This window comes from Dreissena polymorpha, chromosome 5 (assembly GCF_020536995.1).
Source record: "Dreissena polymorpha isolate Duluth1 chromosome 5, UMN_Dpol_1.0, whole genome shotgun sequence".
Taxonomy (NCBI): Eukaryota; Metazoa; Mollusca; class Bivalvia; order Myida; family Dreissenidae; genus Dreissena; species Dreissena polymorpha.
This window is the reverse complement of record NC_068359.1, coordinates 112,214,307-112,240,374: the sequence shown is the minus strand read 5'-3', so window position 1 is coordinate 112,240,374 and position 26,068 is coordinate 112,214,307. Positions and strand designations below refer to the sequence as shown.

At 35.8% G+C, this 26,068-nt stretch overlaps 2 protein-coding genes across 6 annotated transcripts in view; one reads left to right on the top strand and one right to left on the bottom strand.

The window, feature by feature from the left end:
• LOC127880902 (serine/threonine-protein kinase TBK1-like) overlaps positions 1-24,080 on the bottom strand; it is a 26,518-nt gene extending 2,438 nt beyond the window's left edge. Inside the window, exons 1-18 of one of the 3 annotated variants that reach the window (XM_052428391.1) lie at positions 23,478-24,080; positions 21,369-21,521; positions 19,638-19,778; positions 14,367-14,496; positions 13,933-14,023; positions 13,526-13,616; positions 10,511-10,668; positions 9,581-9,691; positions 7,830-8,009; positions 6,938-7,143; positions 6,398-6,548; positions 5,900-6,161; positions 5,252-5,367; positions 3,955-4,071; positions 3,414-3,515; positions 2,642-2,738; positions 1,046-1,156; positions 141-247 (exon numbers count right to left, since the gene is read on the bottom strand). In XM_052428391.1, the coding sequence (XP_052284351.1) occupies positions 141-247; positions 1,046-1,156; positions 2,642-2,738; positions 3,414-3,515; positions 3,955-4,071; positions 5,252-5,367; positions 5,900-6,161; positions 6,398-6,548; positions 6,938-7,143; positions 7,830-8,009; positions 9,581-9,691; positions 10,511-10,668; positions 13,526-13,616; positions 13,933-14,023; positions 14,367-14,496; positions 19,638-19,778; positions 21,369-21,521 (2,324 nt within the window). In that variant the 5' untranslated portion in view covers positions 23,478-24,080. The other 2 variants (XM_052428390.1, XM_052428392.1) reach the window with 2 other exon arrangements.
• Positions 23,122-25,974, top strand: LOC127880921 (methylglutaconyl-CoA hydratase, mitochondrial-like). Of its 3 annotated transcripts, XM_052428432.1 has the most exons (3): positions 23,122-23,270; positions 23,423-23,546; positions 24,783-25,974. In XM_052428432.1, exon 3 carries the CDS (start codon positions 24,849-24,851, stop codon positions 25,743-25,745), a length of 897 nt encoding a protein of 298 aa, XP_052284392.1. In that variant the 5' UTR covers positions 23,122-23,270; positions 23,423-23,546; positions 24,783-24,848; the 3' UTR covers positions 25,746-25,974. The 3 variants fall into 3 exon arrangements, with proteins under 3 accessions (XP_052284392.1, XP_052284393.1, XP_052284391.1); XM_052428433.1 differs by lacking the exon at positions 23,423-23,546 and having other exon boundaries at positions 23,126-23,270; XM_052428431.1 differs by lacking the exons at positions 23,122-23,270; positions 23,423-23,546 and adding an exon at positions 24,116-24,250.
• The last annotated feature ends 94 nt before the right edge of the window (positions 25,975-26,068 follow it).

Below are 26,068 nucleotides of genomic sequence, written 5' to 3'. Positions count from 1 at the left end.
TACGTCGTTTAACATAAAAACAAAACATAACACTTACGAGAAATGTCAATACAAGTTCATGTAAAGTTCAGTCAACTATGGATATACAATAACATATTTTTAAATGACTATGTCGTCATACGTAAGTATACGTCACTTACTCTGATGTCAGGCGATCCAGTATGTCTGTTCGTTGTTTCTTCGCACGAGGCGAGTGTTCTGGTTCGTAACTGCTTGAAGGACCCGCGCCAGATCGGCTTATATACCCCTTTGACAAAACATTAACGTGTTTGTTTTTAATTGTCCTTGAAATTGATTTCTTAGTTCGTTTTAGCGAAGTTCAACATGCCCTCAATAGTGTTGTTGTTTTATAACCCCCGTAACGAAGTTAATGTGGGTACATGGGAATCTAAACATGGTTTTGTCTGTCTTGAAAACGTGTTATGATGTCAAGAACACAATTTAGATCTTACGTTAAAATTACCTAAGAAATAGACATGCATGGCATTTCTTAAGTAAGTGACAATTATGACAGGCCTTGAAACCTAAAACAATGCCGACAGTAAATCATTAACGAAGTGTTGTTTGTAGTAACTGAAAATATACATATATTTCCAATTGTTTCAATTAAGAATACAAGAACCATGAAGGATATGTATTAAGACAAAACCTATTACATGAAGATAATTCTGACAGGATATACATTTTAATTTCCTACCGTATTTATTAAGTATCTATAGTCCCAATATAATCGGTTTCTCGTAAATTCTGAATCATTTTATAGAGGATAAACGTAAGCTCACTATTTCATATTGCAAAAGTGTGCCAAAAAATAATTAAAAAATAATATGAGCCTTGATTTAAAAATATGTTTGAAATTAACAATATAAATACTATGTAATACAACAACAACAAACAGTGCAATAAATCAACGAAAAAAGTTCTAAGGCTTGCTTAACTGTTGTTTTAGCATTTCGTCATTTGTTGTACCAGTTTTCGAAATGATATTTTAAAAATATTCACGCATGTCCTTTTTAACGTCGCATTAAAAGACCCAAGTTTTTACCTCCTCATTCCTAAGCGATATTAATGTCCCCACGCTGGGCTTCCTATTTGACAGAGAGGATCTCACGATAGATATGACTCTCTCAACAATGTGGCGGCACTTTCCTTCTTTCTAAAATCACGTGTATGTTACACATCATCATGACATTTACAAACGAGAAATTGTTTATATTTAAAAACCATGTCTGTACTTTTGCTTAACCAGTTTGTTTACGATCTTTATCGTTCGTTATATCATTTTTGCATTTAAGGTAGCGCACCTCTAATGATTTCCCGCGATTTCTTCGAAGGTTGAAGAGCCTACTATTAGGTGCCGTAGCCTAGTGGTTAAGGCGATAGACTAGAAATCTTTTGGGATATTCCCGCGCAGGTTCGAATCCTGCCGACGACGTATACTTTTTTGCGACGCGTTTTATTTATTTTCTAACGTAATTTGATTTAATATGGCATATAAGCTATATTTATTGTTAAATATGTTGCAATTTTTATGCACATTCTTCAATTATTAAAATGTAAACAACGTTATGGCGAAATTGGGTGATATACTGTTGAAAATACGAACCATGCATGTTGCATTTTCATTTTTATTTCAAAAAGTAAACGGTAAATCTGTCTATTTCTTGGTATTTTTGCTGTATAAAGTGTTTCTATAAAAACTAAGTTTAAAATATGACTTAAATGATACTATTTTGAATTTTATGACACTTTGTTTTTAACCGACCGAATTTTTACTTGGCTGAAATTACTTACATTTCATGGCGCTCTTCCATAGATAAAAATTTGTAAAAAATAAATGTCTGTAAAAGAATACTTATTTCATCTTGTTTAAACTTTAAACACCTTTACAGCATCTGTACACACCAACTGCATTCCCATATTTGGAAATTTGAATGAATTATGGAACTTCTATATACCCCAGGGGTGAAAATAAACTGGACAAAAGCCGAGCGTGGGGGTGGTTTTGAAAAAAATCGGTATATTTTTTTTTAAGCATGGAAAGCCTACCTACAAATTTGCATGTAGTTCAGTGAAATGATGCTGATTAAGAAAATAATTACTTAGATTATATTTGGATATGTGCCCATTAGAGGTGCGCTACCTTAAAGCATGAAGAATATAACTTGTTAATCACTTTTGTATTGCTCGTTCTATGGTTGAGACTAATTATATATTTTGCTTTTATCACAATACCAAGAGATGGAAAATAACACAACACATCAAATGGGTGTAAATGATACACACGCAGTCAAAGATGGCGAAGTCCACGCATATGATGATATGTGTCTTGTTCTGTGAAAATTGGGCAAAATGCATGTGCGTAAAGTGTCGTCCCAGATTAGCCTGTGCACTCCGCACAGGCTAATCATGGACGACACTTTCCGCTTGAATGGTATTTTTCGTTTAAAGGAAGTCCCTTTTTATCGAAAATCTAGTTTAAGCAGAAAGTGTCGTCCCTGATTAGCCTGTGAGGACTGCACAGGCTAATCTGGGACGGCACTTAACGTACATGCATTAAGCCCAGTTGTCTCAGAACAATACACAATAAATAAAATGAGACCAATATATATAGAATGACATTTAGTGTAATGTTACCCACCTCGGATAGTTTGCTGCTCAAGGTTTGGAGGCTGTCCTTTACAGAGCAGATGTTCAGCTCCACCTTCTTGGTTCGGGTCAAATGTTTCGTGAGGTTGCTGAAATACAGAACCATTGAACAATCTTCATGACTTCCGCCTGTCGACGACAGACCAAAGGTATTAATGATTTTCACATTATTTAATGAAACGTCGTCAGGAATTTAATTCAATTTACCCAACAAAATCCGTTTGCAAAAGACGAATATTTATACTAATTTTAATTATTAATTAGCCATAAATGCGATTAGGTCTAAAATACCGAAATTAAAAGGGTAAATACTCATAGTATCTGCATAAAAATTTGAACTTACAATTATCTTATAGGTAAGAGATAAATCTGGTCAAGAAACATTCGTTTAATTATTAAAATTGTAAGAATTAGAGGGCAATTATGTAACAGTGTAATATCCATATCGGACATTTTCGTCCGCTCTGAAGACTACGATTATGCAATAAACATAAACTGCAAAGCTGCACTTATTGCATTAGTGACCATTGGAATGGAGAACAACAAGTAACACCTTTAAACGCTTTTAAAATATTTAAGTAAGTATCCGAGAAGTTTCGTTTAGGAATAAGAGTTGCATTTCGGTGTGAAACAGCTAGTTAAAACAATGTAATTTCATTAAGTTCATATATAAATCCATTTTAAAACTTTACAGCATTGAGTATATAGCTACAACAATATCTTCAATATTTGCTTTAAAAAATCATGTATTGAGTGTCCCTTACCCGAATTCCTTTTGAGAATCGCTAAAAGTGGTGTTGAGATTGTGTCGACAATGCTGACTCACCAACGAAGCCATAAGTACCCCGATACTATGCTGCTTTTGTCTGCAAAATAACGACAACTCATTGAATGCTTTATAATGAACGCTTAACTATGGAGAAATTTTCGAATGAAATTTTTAACTTAACATATTTAGCTAAAAACGACGAACTCACGAAAAGAAATACATTGTTTGATTGTGCTGCACACATATCCCGCCATTAGAATACATTATATCATATTCCCGGTCTACAATATCTTTTAGCGGAGGATTTACTTCTCATAATTGTTGAAGACCTCTTTAATGCGACATGGCTAATGCGTTTACCTTGTGTCACATTGTTGGCAATCGGTCAAATCCAGTAAATAAATGCCCAAGTGATATGATACTTCTCTTCATTACATGATGCAGCTGCATATTAAAACTGTTGACACTCAGATAATTATACTAAAAAAAACAGTTCTTATCTTTTCCCGGCTTTTAGAATATCTATGGTTACTTACTTTTCACAATAATGAATAAACTTTTCGTGAGGATGAAGATCGCCGTACTGTTTGTGTCTTGTCATAAGCGAATATACGGACTGAAGTTTCTGTTTAAAAGATTCTGCTTTCGTCAGGCTAAAAATGAAATATTTTTTTAATTTCAAACCTTCACAAAACATTGGATTTCTGCTTTTGTAAAAAATGTGTAAAGATCTTTGAAATCAACTCGCATGCACGTTTTAATCTGTTTTCGAGCAATAAATATTCTACAGCTGGAATAAAACAGGTTGAGATGGCCTAATTCCATATCCACGGTCTTATTAAAATTCAATTCAAAATATATTGTTTAAGCTTTGATACATATGAGAAGATTATAAGAAAAAATCTAGTGTAAGTAATTCGCATCTGAATACGAGGCATCATTGTTAACAGTGTTTTGGACATCTATACCCCGGTAATTCACATACGCGTTTAAGCTTAATAAATCATTAGCAACTGGAATTGTAAGACTAATGAAAGATTTCAACCATTGTCTTGTTTCTGGTTCGTAAAAAATTAATTCTAAAACAGCATCCTACGATGGTCTTGTATCAGTATTGCAATTATATTTTCAATGGTGATTGATTATTTCCTATCCATTTGAAATTGTTATTTGTAAACATTTTTTCCTCATTTACACACACGATGTGGTCATTTTCTATCAACATTTTTCCTTGCGGAACAAAAGTTTTTTTACTTTTGCTTTAAAATGTACTCGATAACAGTCCAAATACAATACCAAGAGATCAGCTTTTAATTTTATTTATTTTGCTTACACAATTAACATAGTGCATGTTTTTTACGACCATTCCCCCTTTCCGATTCAAAAAGGGCGGTTGTCGATAACTGACATAAGGATGTGCACTAAGTACTTGTGTATCAGTTTACGTGAGGAGTAGTGCGTGAGTAGCTAACCTGACCGCCGTGATGTTACTTAAATACTGTAGAAAGCCATAAATAAATTGACAAAGTGGTTTGTGGATATTTTTTTCTGTTTTTCTGTGAAATGACGACGTTTTTGACGTCATACATTTAACAAATTTATCCAGTAAGACACTTTTAAAATGTAAATCAACGTTGAAAAAGCATTAAATAAAACTACATGTGATGGTCTGAAGCGGGTTATCGATTTTTTTCACGCATGGTCATATAAAAAACACATACAAAATAAACATTTAAACTTGTGGTTGTGCCACTAGTGAGATATAAATTTTTCTGATCTAGCGAATAAAAGGTGATAATCTAACTAAGCCAACACATATCCTATACATCATACCACCGATCCTCCTCGGAACAACCGCTCGTACAAAACCGTCTGGAACGCTCTTGCTCGCGCATGCGCTTGCTGAGGGCATCCACATATGCCTCGATCTCAGACAACCTTGAGTTTATCTGAAGCAACATTGAGACGAAAATATTTACATGATAACGTTTATATATATTGTAAATACAGTGGTTAACTTAAAACAATGTGAATTAAGGTATATTCGACATGCCCAATATTTCAACCTCTCAGCGTTGCGTTAATGCATATTGGAAGACAAAAATAATATTTTCTTCAAAATAACCGTTTACCCATATGTGCTCGTACTCACTCCATGATGTGTTTATCTTGTCCTGAGAAAACTGGGCATAATGCATGCGCGTAAAGTGTCGTCCCAGATTAGCCTGTGCAGTCCGCACAGGCTTATCAGGGACGACACTTTCCGCTTTAATGGTATTTTTCGTTTAAAGAAAGTACTTTTTTACAGAAAATCTAGTTTAAGCGGAAAGTGTCGTCTCTGATTAGCCTGTGCGGATTGCACAGGCTAATCTGGGTCTACACTTTACGCACATGCATTATGCCCCGTTTTCTCAGGACAAGACACATTTATTAAAAAACATCTTGAACAACACGTTATTCAGGGCCATGGCATATAAATACCTTTTCAAAGAACTCTTCAAAACTTCGATCTTTTAAACACTCGGAAAGCTGTCGAAGCGGCTCGTTCAGTTGGGTCTTCACACCCAACACGGTAGTTACTAACTCCTCGACATTAAGGCTTGTGTCTAGAATTGTAAATAAATTCAACAGCAAAGTAAAAGCTGCCGAGAAGCTTTCCCTGCGCATGCGTGTCTGTTCAAGAGTTGCCCTCATTTCGGGCACTACCAATTCGGAATGTTTTACGATTCGTTTTAAATACCTCCTGGAATAAAACGAGAAATGGCATAGCATTAAGATAAGCAAGAATGCGCACACGCATAAAATAAAATCATATTATATAATAAATAAAGGTTATTGCTTTCAAAGATGCATGTTTGAAAACTTAATTTTGGAAAAACGTAGAATAACATTGTAAATATTCCGTACTTAAAGGATTGACAAAACTTCCAGCGCACAAGCTGTGACTAAAAAAAGTTGTCATTGAGCCAAATAGCTCACCTGAAATTTGTTTCACCCTTTAAAAGGTTCTTCTGTTGTGATAAATACTGGCAAACGGCGTAGTTCAAAACATGGGCAATTCCACACGCCTTCTTTGCCGACTGGCAGTCGAGATCCAAGTTGTCAAACTTACTGATTTCCGGAAATGGAGCTACGTAGATGCCAAAAAAATGTATATCAGTGGAGTAAGAGAATAAAAGGTACCATGGCACACAATAAACGATTAACATAGGTATCCGATATTGACAATGTTTATTAAATGAGTGTGCGAAGAAATGTAAGGATGACAGAAGACACGTGCTTTTCTGTATAAAATTACAAAATAGCTTTATGTTATTTATTTATTAATTTTATTACAAATATTAGTTATCGCCCACGCATAACAAGTGTTCCTTGTTTGTGCCATTCAATTTATTTTGTGTACAAATTGCATGGCTCCTCTTACGTAAAATAATAGTTAAACTTACAAATAAATACGTATCAATAGAACCAAACGTGCTAAGTTCGTAGTACAATTGTTACATCACCGCTTGAACTTACGGACAACTACCATATACGGACTGCCGGTCCCCATACAGGACGAGTTCATTAAGTACAGACGTGTTTTCCGTATGCAAGCCGGATATGAACGCATTGGTGATGTCTCGTCTATGACGTCTTTAAGTTCTGAGTCGTGCCAGAGAATCAGTTGGCTACTGGCCGGAATTTCCGTCAGTTCGGCGATTTTTTCCTGTAGGTAAGGGTGTCTGAAGAGGGAAAAAACATATTTACAGATGTAATAAATTCAATTGCAATAAGTTAAAAGCGATTTGGCGCCGTCGTATTCTTCAAAACAACGAGGTAAGCTACAGCCAAATATGCAGTGTACCGGTAGCTCGGACTTGAACAAATGGTTTTCGTACGAAAACATCAAATGTATACATGTGTTTTCAATTTACATACACTAGCACATACACATGTTAAAAACATTCTTAGTTACGAAAACAAATAATGTAACATAAAAAATAACTCGAAAATAGAACATAACAACGTTCAGGATAAAGCCGAAAAATAATATAACTGCATTCTTTATTTATCTGCACTCATTATATACAAACATCGTACTAAGATCTCACGTGCGTAGCCGTTGAAGTAGACATTTTATAACATTTGATGAATAAGTAAGATATTTTGTGAAAAAGGGTGTCATTGGGTGGATAAGCATCAATTTATTAACAGTACGGGTAGAGAGGTTGAATTATTCATGGTAAAAACAAAAATGGCCTTGTTATTTTCCTCTTAATTAACAATAAGTCAAGAGTATTTAAATTAACCATCAACCAAAATACGCACTTATTCCACGCACTTATCAATAAAATATCACCCAAAATAAGTAATGATTATACGCACGTGTCAAAAAATATCAACCAAAATATGAAATAATTTCACGCACGTGTCTTCTGGTCCCACATACAAGACCATGAGTTCGCCAGTGCAACAAGAAAACATCTGCAGTTGCACCGAGAAGGCAAGTTTCTCCACCGTGGCAAAGAAGCGCTCAAAAGTCCACATCTTTTTCATGTTTAGCTCCATTAATCCCGCCAACATCGGTTCCAATAATGCTTTCAGCGACCTGATACAATATAGTGCAATTGTATGCAATTCAATACAATACAATATAAAAATATACCATGCAGTTATTTCTGTAATTTTCGTAATACACGTATAATAATGTCAAAACCAAGAGGGCGTTGACGGCCTTGGAGCGATCACCCGAGCTCGAGGTAAACCAATTGTCGAAGACCCGGTGACCTAGTTTTTGAACACGTGACTTTGCCTACATATTGTCAAAAACAACATTCTGACCAAGTTTTATTAAGATTGAGTAAAACATATGGCCTCCTTAGAAGCAGCAAGGTGTCAAGAAATTAATCAGGTGACCTAGGTTTAGGACGCACGTGAACCATTTTTAAACTCAGTGTAGATATGATAACGATTTACGTTCTTACAAAGTGTCGTTAAGATTATGTCATAAATGTGGCTTCAACAGTCGTTTATATGTTCTTTATATTTGACCTGGTAACCGAGTGTTTTGGTTTTATCGCGATTGGTTCATAAATGTGGCTTCTACTGTTGTTAATATGTTTCTTATATCTGACATGGTGACCAAGTTTTTTGGACGCATGTCCCCAAGAATGAAACTCAGCTTAGCTATTATCAAGATAACCAGTCTTAAGTTTAATCGACATTGGGTCATAAATGTGGCCTCAAAAGTGGTTACTTTTTGTCTTTGATTTGACCGGAAGAGCTAGTATTTGGATGCACATGATTCTTATTCAAACATTGCCCTGATATCATCAGGTAAAGATTCTGACCAAGTTTAATCAACATTTAGACACTAAATGTTGCCTCTACAGTGACATCAAGGCTTTCCCTCATTAAATAGTCTTGGGACGCACGTGATCAAAGCTTAAATATTGTCGAAATATATATTCTTACCGTGTTTCATAAAGATTGAGTTGTAAATCTGGCCTTTGTGAATAATGTTAATAAGATTTGACCTGGTGAAAAAGTTTGTGAACGCACAAAACAAATATAAAATTGGGCATGTGCATTGTCAAGATTTATAAACTGACAAGTTTCAACTAGAGTGACGGACTATTTTTTGCGGCACTTAACCCAAAATCGAACTAAGCCTGTATACTTGCAAGATAAACATTTTTAGCAAGTTAGTTCAACATTGAATGAAAAATGTTGCCTCTAGGGCGATTACGATCTTAATCTTGACGCAATACGACGGACATAGCTCGTGCGACGGACGCCGGACATATGGTTATCACAACGGCTCACCTTGAACATTGCGTGCTCAGCTCAGGGAATAAATCAAACAAGTTTTAAAAACGTGGTGTTTTACTATAAATTTTTATAAGTACAGTCGTAATTGTTTGTCCCTAATCAGGTATATTCCTTAGAGTTTGATAACATTTGTACAATAAAAATGCCCTATATTAACAAGTAAATCACATTTATGAATGAAATGACTATGGCTCAAAACAAAATGAGTATCGTGAATTAAAAATAAAGTTACTAATGAAGAACCGTCAAGGCGTCCGAAACTCCAAATAAAACGCTTTTATACATCAAAGAATGAAGAATTATCAGAATCAATCTGGAAAATAATATACCGGTGTAAAATGTGCCTACTTTGAGAGATAACACGTGTCTGGCAGTGAGTTACTCCACTTGATGTCGCCATTTGGACTTATCTGGACACCGGATAACGCTCCTTCCGGTTTCTGTGACGTGATCTTGTGCCTTTAGCAGAAATAAATCAAGATCATATTAGACTTTTTTTTTCTTTTCTTTAAATGAGATTTCATTTATTTGATCGAACTATTATTAACAACGTATACCAAATATTAATTAAACGAAAAATAATAAGTAACCATACATTCGCCAAGCTGGATACGTTGTTATGTTGTTTCATGATGTATGTGCAATTTGATATAAAAATGTGTCGTGTTCTGAGAAAACTGGGCGTAATGCATGTGCGTCAAGTGTCGTCCCAGATTAGCCTGTGCAATCCGCACAGGCTAATCAGGGACGACACTTTCCGCTTTTATGACATTTTACGTTAAATGAAGTCTCTTCTTTGCAAAATTCCAATTTACGCGCGAAAAGTGTCGTCCCTGATTAGCCGTGCGGACTGCACATGAATAAACAAAGGGCCTAAGTATTCACATACCGAAGAAACCGTAATTATTTGAATGCAAATATTATTGGAGGATAACATGGGTTTGAAACTTTTTTTACAAAAACATTAGTTTTTTTCTTAAGAATTGGAGATCCGAACGACGACTATCGGTTAACTTAGGGTAAGTAGCCATTTGCTAAGAAGTGGAATCCTTATCACCACAAGTTGCTCATACCACCTATTTTAATCCGTATTATAAAACAGCACAGACCTACTTTACGTATCACTTGTAGATTTTCCTAAAATACCAGCAGTTAAAGTACATAAGGTGTGTGGTTTTAAAAGCATTTTAAATGAGTCCGTTTGGTTTGTACGACAAATGTGTGCGCTTTTTCGAATACTAGCCCGGTGTAAATCTATTGGTTGAAGTGTCAGCTCACATAGTCTCCGAATTGCTGCGGCCCCCGAAGGGCTGGAAGGGCAGCATGCCGGTGCTCACGTGGTACAAAGTGACCCCGAGACTCCAGAGGTCAACGGAGGCGTCGAAGTCCTGCTGTCCGGGCCGCCGCAACACGGCTTGCTCGTACATTCTCGGATACTGAGTAAAAATAAAATAAAATAAGCCGCGTTTTGTGAAAACTGGGCTTAATGCATATGCGTAAAGTGTCTCCCAGATAAGCCTGTGCAGTCCGCACGGGCTAATCTGGGACAAAACTTTCAGTTTTCATGGATTTTGTTTTAAATAAAGTCTCTTCTGAATCAAAATCCAGATTAGGCAGAATGTATCGTCCCTGATTAGCCTATGCGTACTGCACAGGTTTATCTGGGACGACACTTCACACACATGAATGAGGCAAAGTTTACCCAGAGTTAGGATAAAATGTTTAACATGCCTTTAGTCAACTGTAAAATAACTACAGTTCAACAAAACTATTGATATACTTCACATGTTGGTTTCATATGTCACCAAGACTGATGACGGATATACAATTTGGTTTCAAATACAAACCCGAGCAATGATATATCGTGACACGCGTGATTTAATGGTAAAGTAAAAATCCCAACAATATCTTATAAAGGAAATTAAAACAAAACACAAGCCAGCCATCTTCTTCGATATGAATAAGCTTGTATTCATTAGTTTTATTGGCGTCAATGATACAAACTATCAATCCAATGTTACATACCAAATCTTCATATTACTGCATTTCAGAATATTGAGGAAAATATTGATTAATTTTCATTCCTCAGTTCCGCATATCACCGTAAATGTTTCGAATAAGATTGCTTAGATAAATTGATGTTAGTTGTATATACCATATATGCCATTCGCATATATCGAGGTAAATATTAAAGTGTATATGTCATATTTACCTCAGCATTACATTAAGGTACATTCCGTAAAAGATATTTTCAATGATACATAGATTAATACATCTCAATGAGGTAAAAATTACTTTTTAGATATTCGTAAATCCCATAAATATTACGTAAAATGTATTGTTCAGTTCAATACGTGTATTACGTATCGGTTAGTCATAAGTTCCTCTTATTACGATTATTAATGCGTATTAAGTATGTGTCAGGTACTCTTCAATACCGTATATTGAGGGGTTAATTTTACCAGATATTCTTTAGTCCCGTATATTGAGGTAAATATAGCGTATCAGATATTCGTCAGTCGCGTATATCGAGGTAAATAGTACGTAGCAGATATTCGTGAGTCTCGTATATTTAGGTTAATATATCATATCAGATAGTCTTCAGTCCCGTATATTGAGGTAATTATTACGTACCAGATATTCGTCAGTCCCGGATATTAAGGTACATATTACGTATCACATATTCTCAAGTCCCGTATATTGAAGCAAATACTTTGTATCCGGTATTCTTCAAGACCGATTATTGGGGTACATATTAAGTACCAGATATTCTGAAGTCCATTAAATTGAGGTAATTGTTACGTACTAGATATTCCACGGTTCCGTACATCGAGATAAATGTTAACAGATATTCCTCAGTTCCGTATATTGAGGTAATGTTTGGTACCAGATATGCCTCTGTTCCATATCTCAAGGCAAATATTGAGTACCTTATATTCATAAAATTTCACATATCAGAAGTTCATGAGTGCCATATATTTAGATAAATATTTTACAAATAATATATTCTCCAGTTCCATACATTTGGGTACATGTTTAATACCAGATGTTTCTCAGTTCCATATAGTGAGGACATCATTGCAAATAAGATACTCTTCAATATCATATACAGTAGTGAGGTAAATTTTACGTAGAAGATGCTCTTAAGTAGCATATATTGAGGTCATCGCTGCACATCAGAAACTCTTAAATCCGTTTATCGTTTACATTTTATAAACCTGATATTCTTCAGTTCCGTATATAGAGGTAAATGTTACATACCAGATATTCTTCAGTTCCGTATATAGAGGTAAATGTTACATTATAGATATTTTCAGTTCCGTACTTAGAGGTAAATGTTACATACCATATATTCTTCAGTTCCGTATATAGAGATGAATGTCACTTACCAGATATTCTTCAGTTCCGTATATAGAGGTATAATTTACATACCAGATATTCTTCAGTTCCGTATATAGAGGAAAATTTTACATACCAGATATTCTTCAGTTCCGTAAGGAAAGAGGTATATTTTCATAACAGATATTCTTCAATTCCGTGTATAGAGGTATATTTTACATACCAGATATTCTTTAGTTCCGTATATAGACGTTAATTTTACATACCAGATATTCGTCAGTTTCGTATATAGATGTACATTTTACATACCAGATATTCTTCAGTTCCGTATATAGATGTACATTTAACATACCAGATATTCTTCAGTTCCGTATATAGAGGTATACTTTACATACCAGATATTCGTCAGTTTCGTATATAGATGTACATTTTACATACCAGATATTCTTCAGTTTCGTACATAGATGTACATTTTACATACCAGATACTCTTCAGTTCTGTATATAGATGTAAATTTTACATACCAGATATTCTTCAGTTCCGTATATAGAGGTATATTTTACATACCAGATAGTCTTCAGTTCTGTATATAGATGTATATTTTACATACCAGATATTCTTCAGTTCTGTATATAGATGTATATTTTACATACCAGATATTCTTCAGTTCCGTATATAGAGGTATATTTTACATACCAGATATTCTTTAGTTCCGTATATAGAGGTATATTTTACATACCAGATATTCTTCAGTTCCGTATATAGAGGTATATTTTACATACCAGATATTCTTTAGTTCCGTATATAGAGGTATATTTTACATACCAGATATTCTTCAGTTCCGTATATAGATGTATATTTTACATACCAGATATTCTTCAGTTCCGTATATAGAGGTATATTTTACATACCAGATATTCTTCAGTTCCGTATATAGAGGTATATTTTACATACCAGATATTCTTCAGTTCCGTATATTGAGGTAAATGTTTCATCTTCCTGAAGCTCACGAGCAGCCCCAAAGTCGGTCAATTTGTACAAAGAACTGTAAAAAATGGTTCATACAATATATATAAGCACTCCAATAATGAAACCAACAGAAAAACAAGAAACATTAATCAGACAAGTACTGGACAACGGCGCAAAGAGGTCTATTATACTTTAACGTTCTGGTTGTGGCGCGTAATACTTGAAAATCATTTATTATATAGATTTGAAGAAATAAATAATAGTTTGGGGGTATTTTTTTCCATTTGACTATATCTTAAGTGAAAATATAAATCAGAAGGTTCAACCAATAATACTGCAGTTTATGTAATAAATACACGAGTAACTGAGAGCCATAATTTCAGAAAATTTACCTGCCGTCATCGCCAATGTACCGCATAATATTGCCAGGTTTGATGTCCCGATGAATGTAACCAGACTGTCGTAAGTAACGAATTCCGTTCGCTGTCAAACATATACATGTAGTTAGGCTATTTAATTATATTAAGAAGCTAGATATTGCTACAGCAGAATATTTAAAAAAAAAATGGAATAATATTAAAATTTTCTTTTTACTTTAACGAACTCTTGAAAGCGTTGTTATTTTTTTAAGAATAAAAAATAAGGTCAAATTGTAAAAATATGTATTTTTAATGATCTTCAACAAACTTAAAATATGTGTATGAGGAACGTTCCGTCCTGGACAGCCCCGTGTGAACTGCAGAGGCTCACCATTACATGACCAAAGTATTAAATGTAGAAAAAATAAAAGTACGTCGCACAGAAATTATTTAGTACATGCGTTTACCGATATGTTTAAGGAACAGACGAAACTCTGATTCCGGGAAACCGAATGCGTACTGCGGCTGCTCGAGCATCGAGTACAGTGACCCGCCCGCGCAATATTCCATTACAAGAACCTCGGTGTTTGAGTCCGTCTGAAACACATATACACGAGCCGCTCACTGGATATACGGAATGCAACCGTTTAACGCATGTGCGTAAAGTGTCGCCCCAGATTAGCCTGTGCAGTCCGCATAGGCTAATCACGTACGACACTCTCCTCTTTATTTATTTTCGAATAAAGTATGTCTCTCCTAAGATAAATTCCACTTTAAGTGGACAGTGTCGTACCTGATTAGCCTGTGCAGTCCGCGCAGGCTAATCTGGGAGTACACTTTACGCACATGTATAAAATCCCCTTTCGCAGAGCGAGGCTCAAAGATAAATGTGAACATTGAGTATAAATGTAAACGTCAATATCAATATTGAGTATAGTCACCCAATTGCGAAATACGCCGTGGGATCGACCCTGTAATTGTTAGTACATGCATAAACTAAAGTTTATGGGCCCATTTGCGCAATATTCCATTACCAGGACCTTGGATGGTTCGTCAAAATGAAGCATGTGTACATGGTAGTGTCGACCATAACATAGGAAACAGTATCCCAGTTGCGCAAAGACAATGGTGCTTTGTTAAATCTTTAAGGGCAAATTTACCAAATCTGATCAGATAAAAAAATTGTCTAAAGACGCAACAACATCCGGAGACCAATGGTGTGTTTCCTGAGTTTGACATAAGTTGTCGTGATCATGAATCCTTGAAATATTGTCAGTAATCTTATCGGTCTAATGCTGGTTTTGTAAACCGAGTAGATACATTATCCGTGAATGTATAAACAAATAAATTCCATGGTTTATTTATAAACAAATATAAAGAAATATTATATATGATATTATTCCGATTTTATGATTTATTGATTAACTGGCATACTGATTAGAATTTTTATTTGACATGCTAAAATTTAATTGTATATTCGTTTTTACATATGTGTCTGATTATTTTACTGGTGTGTTCCCGTATATCCGAAGATAAGATTTCAGAAAAAGTTCAAATATTTGGTATTTAAATGTGTCCTTAGGAACTAAGGTTTCAATGAAAATTGATAACATGTTTACGCTATCTGAAACAATTCGTGCACGCATGTACTATAACATCGTCATGAAATTCATACAGTTGTGTATCTCTGGTAACAATCCTAACAGAAACCAATATCATAACGTTATTCACATTTTACTTTAAAGGGGCCTTTTCACAGATTTTGGCATTTTTTAACTTATTCATTGAATGCTTTATATCGATAAATGTAAACATTGGATCGTAAAAGCTCCAGTAAAAAATCAAGAATATATTTAAAAAAGGAAAAGAACATTGCCCGGACCAGGTTTCGAACCAGTGACCCCTGGAGTCCTGCCAGAGTCCTGAAGTAAAAACGCTTTAGCCTACTGAGCTATTCCGCCGAGTACACATATGTGACGTATTTTATACCTTATATAAGCAATCTTCGTAGTTTCACAAAATTTAGCGACAAAAACAGAACTCTCCAAATTATTCAATCGTTTCGCGTTGCAACGCTTTATAATTTGTAGGTTTTAAAATCGTCAAAAGATGCATATAATGGCTATATTAGACCATGGTAAATGTTCAGTATTACTGTTTCCTCACAAATATCATAACTAAAACGAAAATTTGCGAATCTGAAACAACTTTTTTCAATTTTGTCAATTTACCAAAGCGTGAAAAGATCCCTTTAAATATGATTACATGTATTTCCTAAGGCTAGTTTAAAAGGGTGCAGTTATTTTAAGGAACAACTTTCGGCCAAAATTCGACCCATCCCCCTGCATTTTCGGTACAAATTTCCAACAATTTTTATCAAACCAAGTTTGATCATAGTCTACTTTAGCATAATTAGTAACGCGAGCTAATAATGTTATAAAATGGAACAGAATACACACATGTAAATATGTTTATCTGAACAAGTAATGGCCATTTTGTAATAAAATTTACCAACCAAAAGGCCTCGCCATCTTTTCCCCAAAGGTGAAACAAGAGGGCCTGAAAGGTCGAAAGTCGCTCACCTGAGATAACAAGATATTATTGGGACAAATAGAGTGTTAACAAGGTTTTAGTAAAGCCATATATAGCCATATAAAGAAAAATGCCCCGCCCCTGGTGGCCATGTTTTTAAAGCAACCAAAACCATTTTCGAACTCATCCAAGATATCATTGGGACAAATCTTCTGACCAAGTTTCATGATGATCGGAAAATAAATGTGACCTCTAGAGTGTTAACAAGGTTTAACTATAGCCATATAAGGAAAATAGCCCTGCCCCCGTGGTGGCCATGTTTTTCAACCAACCGGCATCACTTTTGAAGTTGTTCAAGATATTTTGGGGATGAATCTTCTGACCGAGTTTCATGAAGATCGGACTATAAATGTGGCCTCTAGAGTGTTAACAAGATTTTACTATAGCCTTATATAGCCATATAAGGAAAAATGCCCCGCCCATTTGCGGCCATGTTTTTCAAGCAAATGTAACCATCTTCGAACTCATCCAAGATATCATTATGACAAATCTTCTGACCATATTTCATCAAGATTGGACAATACATGTAAATGTGGCCTCTAGAGTGTTAACAAGGTTTTACTATAGCTATATAAGGAAAAATGCCCAGCCCCCTGGCGGCCATGTTTTTCAACCAACCGGCATTATTTTCGAACTCGTCCAAGATATTATTGGGATAAATCTTCTGACCAAGTTTTATGAAGATCAGACAATAAAATGTGGCCTCTAGAGTGTTAACAATATTTTGCTTTAGCCATATAAGGAAAAATGCCCCGCCCCTTGGCAGCCATGTTTTTCAAGCAAACGTAACCATTTTCGAACTTATCCCAGATATCATTGAAACCAATTTTCTGACCAAATTTCATGAAGTTTGGACAATAAATGTGGCATCTTGATAGTTAACAATGTTGACGCCGCACGACGGACAACGGACAAAAAGCGATCACGAAAGCTCACCATGAGCACGTTGTGCTCAGGTGAGCTAAAAAAATGTCTGTACATGTGCAAAAGAATATGTTGAGTTGGACTCAAATGATGTAACCTTAACCTATGAGGGAGGAGCATGGAACTTTAACGCCGCACATCCCCTAGTCATGGGGAAAGATAATCCGAAGTCATATTAAATTACGCCAAGGCATGTTAACATAACAGAGCGTGGACAAAAATTATTGGACTTTGACCTTTGTGACATTGAAATTTGAGCGTAGAGACTTGTAGTTAAAGTAACACATCGCCTGGTCATGGGAAGCGATAATCCAAAGGTATATTGCAATACTCTTAGGCGTGTGAAAGTAACAGAGCACAATCGACATTGTTTACCGTTGACCTTGGATTGTGACCTCGAACTTTGAGAGTGGACGATTGTAGTTGCTTGTCATGGGGAATAACAATCCGAAGTCATATAAAGAATTATTCCATGCATGTATATGTAACTGAGTGGAAACGTAATGAGTACAGACGGGAGAACACCCAACCAGTCAGTCAATCAACACACAGACGGACGGTGCCACACCCATTTATCTTTCTTTGGGGAATGCACTAATGTCAGTTCAAATCATACCATAACAAGACCTCCGCGGTCGGATACGGATTTGTTTGCAACAACAATTACCATCACAGTTCATCTTGTCATGTTAGTGTGACTTAGCCAATTAAAGCCCGATTGGTCATTGTCGGCTCGGGTACTACTTACATGTACCCCGGGTACTCTTAAGTATACTTACATGTACCCCGGGTACCGTAAATATACTAAAACGTACCCGGAAAATTTTACGCTAAATCGGTCGTTGTCGGCTATTTTTTTTTAAATTAAATTATATTCACATTTATGTCAATTTTCTGTAAAATCGCCTCTATATTATCGAAACTCATACTCAAAAAGCATGTTGGTGCAGTTTTTATTTAAAGAGAAGTTTGTTTAAAATAATCGGTAGCGCGTTTTACGACATCGGATTTTTTTGCGGGAATACAACTCGGGTACAGTCTAATATCGACCAGGTACGATTAAGTATATTTACCGTACCCGGGGTACATGTAAGTATACTTAAGAGTACCCGAGGTACATGTAAGTAGTACCCGAGCCGACAATGACCAATCGAGCCCAATTAAATAAGGTTTTTGTTGACACAGAATTTTGCACTTCTGTTAAATAATCGTTATAGTAAATGGGTTGAGAATATTAAAGTATTATAATTAGTGATGTCACGATGATCGAATAAAATCGATTAATCGTTGTTGGATGAGAAAGTAAGCGATAATCGATTGTCTTTCCGGAAAATGGACGTCGCTGATTTAGTAGATAAGTGAAAAGACTGACATTGCGATAAACTCAGTCGGCAGTAAGTGGTAAGCATCTGTGTTCGTTTATCACACAGTTTAAAACAATTCCCGTTGCTTATTTTGTTGAACACATCACCCGTTTATTGTGATATGAATCTAATTTTTCAACATTAAAATTTATATAAAATTATGTTGTCGCAATATATTTCATTTTTTGTCCTCTTTATAGAGCTTTATAAATTCAGCTGAACTTGCCAATACTCTGTAAAAGTATTTTTAATGTTAAACGATTTATAATCGATTATGTATGCTTGATTATATAATCAATTGTGATTTTTGTCTGATTTGAAACCACTCATTATAACTGATTGTGTTGACGAGATATTGATCGGTGACAGTGACCTTGATCTTTGACCTAGTGACCCCAATTTCAACTGTTCAACGCCAATTCACATGGGAAGTATTAAGCCAATCGATCCCTCCGTTTACAAGTTATTGATCGGACTGACCGACCGCCCGACATCAAGCAAAACAATATAACCATTCCTTTTCGAAGGGGGCATAATTATTATTATTATATATATATATATATATATATATATATATATATATATATATATATATATATATATATATATATATATATATATATATATATATATATATATATATATATATATATATATATATATATATATATTATGGACACATTCGACTATTTATTTGTGGAAATAAAACTGCACTTCTTTTTCAAGAAGTTAAAGCAAAACATACCATCATAATTTACAGGTTCTTACCATACAAACATTCGAAAATGTATTCAGTGGCAAAAAAGCTTCATTTCTTTGACATGACGCTCAAGCAAAAAATAATAATTCGCTGTGAACCTCTTTTTCCAAGTCGATCAGCTTGACGATGTTGTCGTGTTGCAGCCTCCGCATGGAGTCGATTTCTCGATGCCTCGTGGAAGGGATGTGCCGCGAGATACGCTCATAGAAGACCTTGATAGCGCACACGTCACCCGTGTCCTGCAAATGAAAGTAAAACAAACATTTGAGCTACGCTATGTGAAAATGTGGCTAAATTCATGTGCGAAAAGTGTCGTCCCACTTTAGCCTGTGCAGTAATCTGCCAAAACTGAATTTTCGCTGTGAATATGCTTCTTTTGAACGAAGAATACCATAAACGCGGAAAGTGTCGTGCCTTAATAGCCTGTGTGGACTTCACACGCTTATCTGGAACGACACTTTACGCGCATGCCTTGAGCCCGGTTTTCCAAGAGCGCGGCTCATAAAAAGGACTTAGAATAGAAATCAGTACCGTTGAATGCGACAAAATAAGATAAGAATACCCCAACTTGGCCAAGGAAAGTATAATCTAAGTAGGGATCGACGAGTTAATACTTAGAAAACGAGTATACATTAAGAAAATTGTTTGAATGCATGTAATTGTGCGTGGGTGAAGAGGACAAAGATTATCTCTCATACGGACCTCGCCCTAAAAGATCGATAGCGATAAAAAGAGCATCGAATAGATAAGAGACGCCCCGTTTCCGCAGGCAACGACATATGGTATGCTAGAGTCCCGTGTAAAGCGCATAGTGTTCTACACGGCGGCTTTGCGTCTCTGGAGAAAAAATAGTAAGTAGGTAAAATATAGTATGAGATCGAATTTGGAGACCGATTCTATAAGCCACCGTTATCTGCGACTGGTGAACCATATACGATCCTCGCAACTGATCATCTTGCCATTTTAAATAGCATTTAGACTGCATGGTTAAACAGTCATCATTTACGAGGGTTTATTCAAACGGTCTCCTGGGTTGTAGGGCCAGTGCGTTAACACTAGCCCACGGTTGTGTTACATGGTAAATGAGACCGAGCTAAAACATTCTGCAATAAAAGTCCGCCTTACGATTCTATGGCCCGAAGTTTGATCGCCACTCTGAGATCATTTTCAATATTGTCTGCTATGACACCAAATCTACGCGTAAAACGAACTGCAATGCGTCTCAAGAAGCCATATGTTTTAGATCCAATCCAGGTAATAGGGGTCTTGTTCTAGGAAAACTGGACTTCAGGCATGTTTGTAAAGTGTCGTCCTCGATTAGCCTGTGCAAACTGGACTTCAGGCATGTATGTAAAGAGTCGTCCTCGATTAGCCTGTGCAAACTGGACTTCAGGCATGTTTGTAAAGAGTCGTCCTCGATTAGCCTGTGCAAACTGGACTTCAGGCATGTTTGTAAAGAGTCGTCCTCGATTAGCCTGTGCAAATTGGACTTCAGGCATGTTTGTAAAGAGTCGTCCTCGATTAGCCTGTGCAAACTGGACTTCAGGCATGTTTGTAAAGAGTCGCCCTCGATTAGCCTGTGCAAACTGGACTTCAGGCATGTATGTAAAGTGTCGTCCTCGATAAGCCTGTGCATGTAATCAAGGAATACACTATCTGACTAGAATGAATTTTCGTTTAAAACGAAAAATTCTATTAAAACGGAAAGTGTCGTCCCTGATTACCTGGTTAGCACGTTCGGACTGCACAAGCTACTCTTGGATGTCATTTTACGCACATTAATTAAGCAAAGTTTTCCAAATAGATTTAAACTAACGCCAATACTGCACCTTGTTTCGGCCGTAGAAGACGGTTGCTGTGGCCCCTTTGCCGAGGACGTCGGCAGTGTTCCAGCGGAAATGCTGGGTCTCGTGCAACGTTCCCGTCCTCGCGCCACCAGAGATGCTCGAACCGGGCAGCTCGGAACCACCGAGGCGATTCATCTAAATGTGGATATCATATAGATTTTACTATTTATAATGTTTAATCCGAAATACTATTTTAAGTAGTGGTAGCGGTAGTAAGTTCATGTAGTTCTGGTAATTTTGCTAATTAACAACTCCATCTCCACATTTTATGTTTACATCATTCAATTGGAAAATAAGTTATAAGTTGTGAGTTTTCTTCCCAAAGGACATTGCCTGACATGTATCAGGGTTTGCTTGCATTTTATTTTCATGGAACCATTTGTTGAGACTTAAACTAGCATGTTCAAGAACATTGACCAGATGTTCATGTGATATACTACTAAAAGAGTGTGTTGTCACCTGCAAAGTTATAAAGGTTTGATTCTGTTACAAATTCAAATACTAGTATATCATTAATAAAAATATTTAAAAGGACAGGACCTAGAATAGAACACTGAGGAACTCCCTTCAATGTCTCTTGGAAAGAACAATGAACATCACCAACCCTGACACATAGCTGCCTTTGTGATAGATAACTGTCAATTAAAGATAAAGACTTTTTATCAATACCACTAATAGATCATGTGGTAAGCAGTCGAAAGCCTTTGAAAGATCCATCAAAATAGCGGCAGCGTAATGGTTTTTATCAAGAAATGCTGTCCAATCTTCAATGATGTTTAGCAAAGTTGTATTACATCCATATTCCGGTCTAAAAGCACTTTAAAAAGGATTAAAATGTTATTAAAATGATTCGTTAAAGGGGGAAAACGTTGGTTCTTATGACAAGATCACGTGAAACATATGGAGGTGCTCACAATCACATGCTGGTTTATATTTTGTAAAGTTTAATCCATATAGCAGAAACACTTTTTAAGTTACGCGCGACACATGTAATTTGTCTTACATAAAGAGACCACAACTCGATTTATTTCGAAAGTATCTGAACCAAAACATAATGGTGCGCAAGTTCACATGCTGGTTGATATGTTTGCAACGTGCCAACCTTTCTGCAGCAATTACTTTTAATGAGAACAGGCGGAAGGACCGAAAGACGGAAGGACAGTCTCATGGGCAGTGGCGAATCTACATGACCCAATCCCCAATACAGTAAGTAGTAGGAAAAAGACAGCAACATACAGCTCAGCACATAAACTCAGATAGATTAATTTAAATGTTGAATATAGGTTTTGAATGATCTATCGCTCAAATAATTTTATAATAATAATAATTAAAATGTTCGATATGTAAGTTACACCTACACCACACAAAATATGCTGCGATGAAGGTATAAATTTTAATAACTGCATTAATTACATTAATAAATTTACGTTTCTTGCTTTAACTGACGATCAATATGCTCACTTCCTGCAGAAAGCACATAGAAATCACAAAACGAAAGTAGACAGAGGTACTTTCAATTTGACTTCTTACTTTTTTATTACTCATGTATGATATTGTTAAGCCCCAATCGCAGGTAGTATATTACCATATAATGTGGTCTCTCAACTCTTAAGAGCACTTCGTATTTTATCAATGCATCGTTTGGAAAACGGTGAATATTTTCTGGAAATACCCTAAGGTAAAGGCAATCTATTTTTAGACGGAATTGAGCAATGTCTATTTTCTCTGCAGTATTTTGTTGATATCAATGCATTTGTCACGGAAAATTTTTGACAAAACAACCAACGTGTTACACGTAACATGTTTCAGGAACTAATTCATTGTAAAATAACAGCTGGATAGCTTTCAGATGTTTCATGGCATGCGACATAAAATATGTTGATAGTATGTATCAATAATGAGGAAGTTATCGGGTGATTAACCGTAAATACTAAATTCAATTTTTTTAATGCTTTCGTAAACGAAACTTATCTAACTGCACATATCTATTGAAATACTCTACAAAGTACTTCATACCTTGTATAACAACATTTTAGACTCAGTGCTTTCCGCTACCTAGCCTGTTCAAAAAGGGTGAAAAATAACACTAACCTTGCTGGTGTGTTGACAGTATCTCCCGGCCAAAAAGGGGAATCCCCATCAGGAGGGGATTTTTTACATGTAAGAAAACCTGACACTGTCTTCTTAAGTAAAACAGGATACTCGCTTTACTGCACTTTTAAAAAAGAGTGGAACAGCTTACGTAAACGTGTAAGATAGGCATCTAGTAGCCAAGCCCATGCCATTTTTATTTGAAAACGTGTTTGTCGCTAATTAATTTAATAAAATAATAATTTGATCTGTACATATCCATGCATAACTATCCCTATTCCATCCAAAACACTGTGACACACAAACACTGAATGTTTAACCTTAAACTTTTTGACCTGTAAACAATCCCGTTTGTTGTCACTGTCAGGTTTATTAATAGCTTTAGAATACACTGTCTAAAATATGCGTGATGCTGTTGTTACTACTGCGTAGATGCAATTTTTTTAATACTCCTGCATAACATTGTTATTGTGCACTCGAGCCGTTACAAACAAATATTTAGCCTGTGTGTATTTCTTATGTTTCCATAACGTTTCAATAAAGGACACGCGGTGTTATTATTTATTATGCATTAACGTACATTAACGCTTCAATCGTAAATGAAAAATAGTTATTTCCCTTTTAATATTTTTTGACATGCTCATCACGTGATCAGTAATCATGTGTCACATGGCTTGTACAAATGGTGGAAACGTTTATTTAAAGACCATGATGTTGCGAACAATATGAATTGCACAAAAACGTGATTTAATTAATAATAATCTACGAGAAAGGTGTGTTTTAATTTAAAAAACAAGTCCAATATACATACAGAAGCAAACCTTGATGGTGTAACTGTCGAACAACTTAATAGAGAGCAAATGTTGGAAACTATTTGACCTTTGGCTTTGCCTTGGCTTTGGTTTTGCAACTGTATGCAAGTTGCAATAAAGTGTTAAATCTTTATGCCAACGGTTATTGTTCTTTGTACGTCAAGGTATTCTTGATGGTAAATGTTAATATTCATCTTTACGCATTCATATCGATCTAGATCGATTATGATGACTAAATATGACACCTCTGTCATGCAATGCAGTTTTGACCTGTGCCTAATTAACAGTACTGTTGCTCCATCAATTTAAATTACCAAAGCAAACAATGAAACTCTAAAAGCTGTATCAGGAGACGAATTCTTTAATTAACAAGCATTATTATTTAAAATATTCAACTTTTTGATATTTTATGCTTTGATGTGCAGTTACAAAGGAATAATTAATTTACTTTTCTGATAAATATATGTTTAAATAGTGTCTTTGTTTATTACAGGTTACTGTTGTTTGGAGTAAGAGTGAAAAAGAAAAGCTCCTTATCAGAACACACTCATAAATCAAGATGGCATTAAGATTGCGTATAATAAGTCAATGTTTACCGAGTCCAAAGCAGTTTCCGTGCAGTGTAATGCCAGTTGTTAAGGCAAGTACCCAGTCAAACAGTGATGGAGAAGTGTCTATGGATTTCAAGATCGATGGGGCAATTGCAGTTTTGGCACTTAACAGGCCTGCTGCTAGAAATGCTATTGGCAAGAACTTACTGAACATGATGAGATCAAACATCGAGCGCATTAAATTTGATCCCAACCTAAGGGCACTGATTCTTCGCAGTGCTGTTCCAAATGTATTTTGTGCTGGAGCAGACCTGAAAGAGAGGGCCCAGATGCCAGAAGAAGAAGTTGGTCCATTTGTAGCTGGGTTACGCCAGGCTATTACTGAAATTGCCAACTTTCCAGTTCCCACTATTGTGGCCCTAGATGGTATAGCAGTTGGTGGGGGACTGGAATTGGCACTTGCGTGTGACATACGGATCGCTTCTGACAATGCCTCTATGGGTCTTGTGGAAACAAAGCTGGCCATTATACCAGGGGGTGGAGGAACTCAAAGACTTGCAAGGCTGGTAGGTCCAGCTCTTGCAAAGGAACTTATTTTCACAGCAAGAGTAATTAAAGGCCCAGAGGCCGAGAGAATTGGCTTAGTCAACCATGTTGTAAAGCAGATTGATACCGGCGATGCAGCTTATCAGAGGGCATTTGAGCTGGCTCAAGAAATTGCTCCTCAAGGTCCTGTCGCATTGAAAATGGCAAAGCTGGCGATTAATCGTGGTAGCGAGGTTGATTTGGAGACTGGTCTGCAGTTTGAACAAGCATGTTACGCCCAGGTAATCCCCACCAAAGACCGGATTGAGGGATTGACTGCATTTAAGGAGAAGAGAATCCCTGTGTATAAGGGGAAATAGGAAATATCAATTTGATTAACTAAATTAATTAAAAACTGCTTGAATGTTTTATATCTTTGTAATGGCTTATTTGTAAAATGCAATTACATGTACCGTAGATAAACTTTTAAGTAAATAATGCAAGGATTTCATGGTTTTCTAAGCTATTTAAGAGTCAATTGAACTTGTATACTTTTGTTTTGGAAATTTTATTGTGTACAATTAAAAGAATTAAAAAGTGTAAAGCATTCATATTTTTTTTAGTTTTTGAACGTCGGAGGAACAACCCTCTGCAGCATACATAATCGTACAGTATCTTAAAATCTTAAAATATTCTTCATTCA

Coding starts and splice junctions, on each gene's coding strand:
- LOC127880921 (XM_052428432.1), top strand. CDS start 24,849: ATGGCATTAAGATTGCGTATAATAAGTCAATGTTTACCGAGTCCAAAG.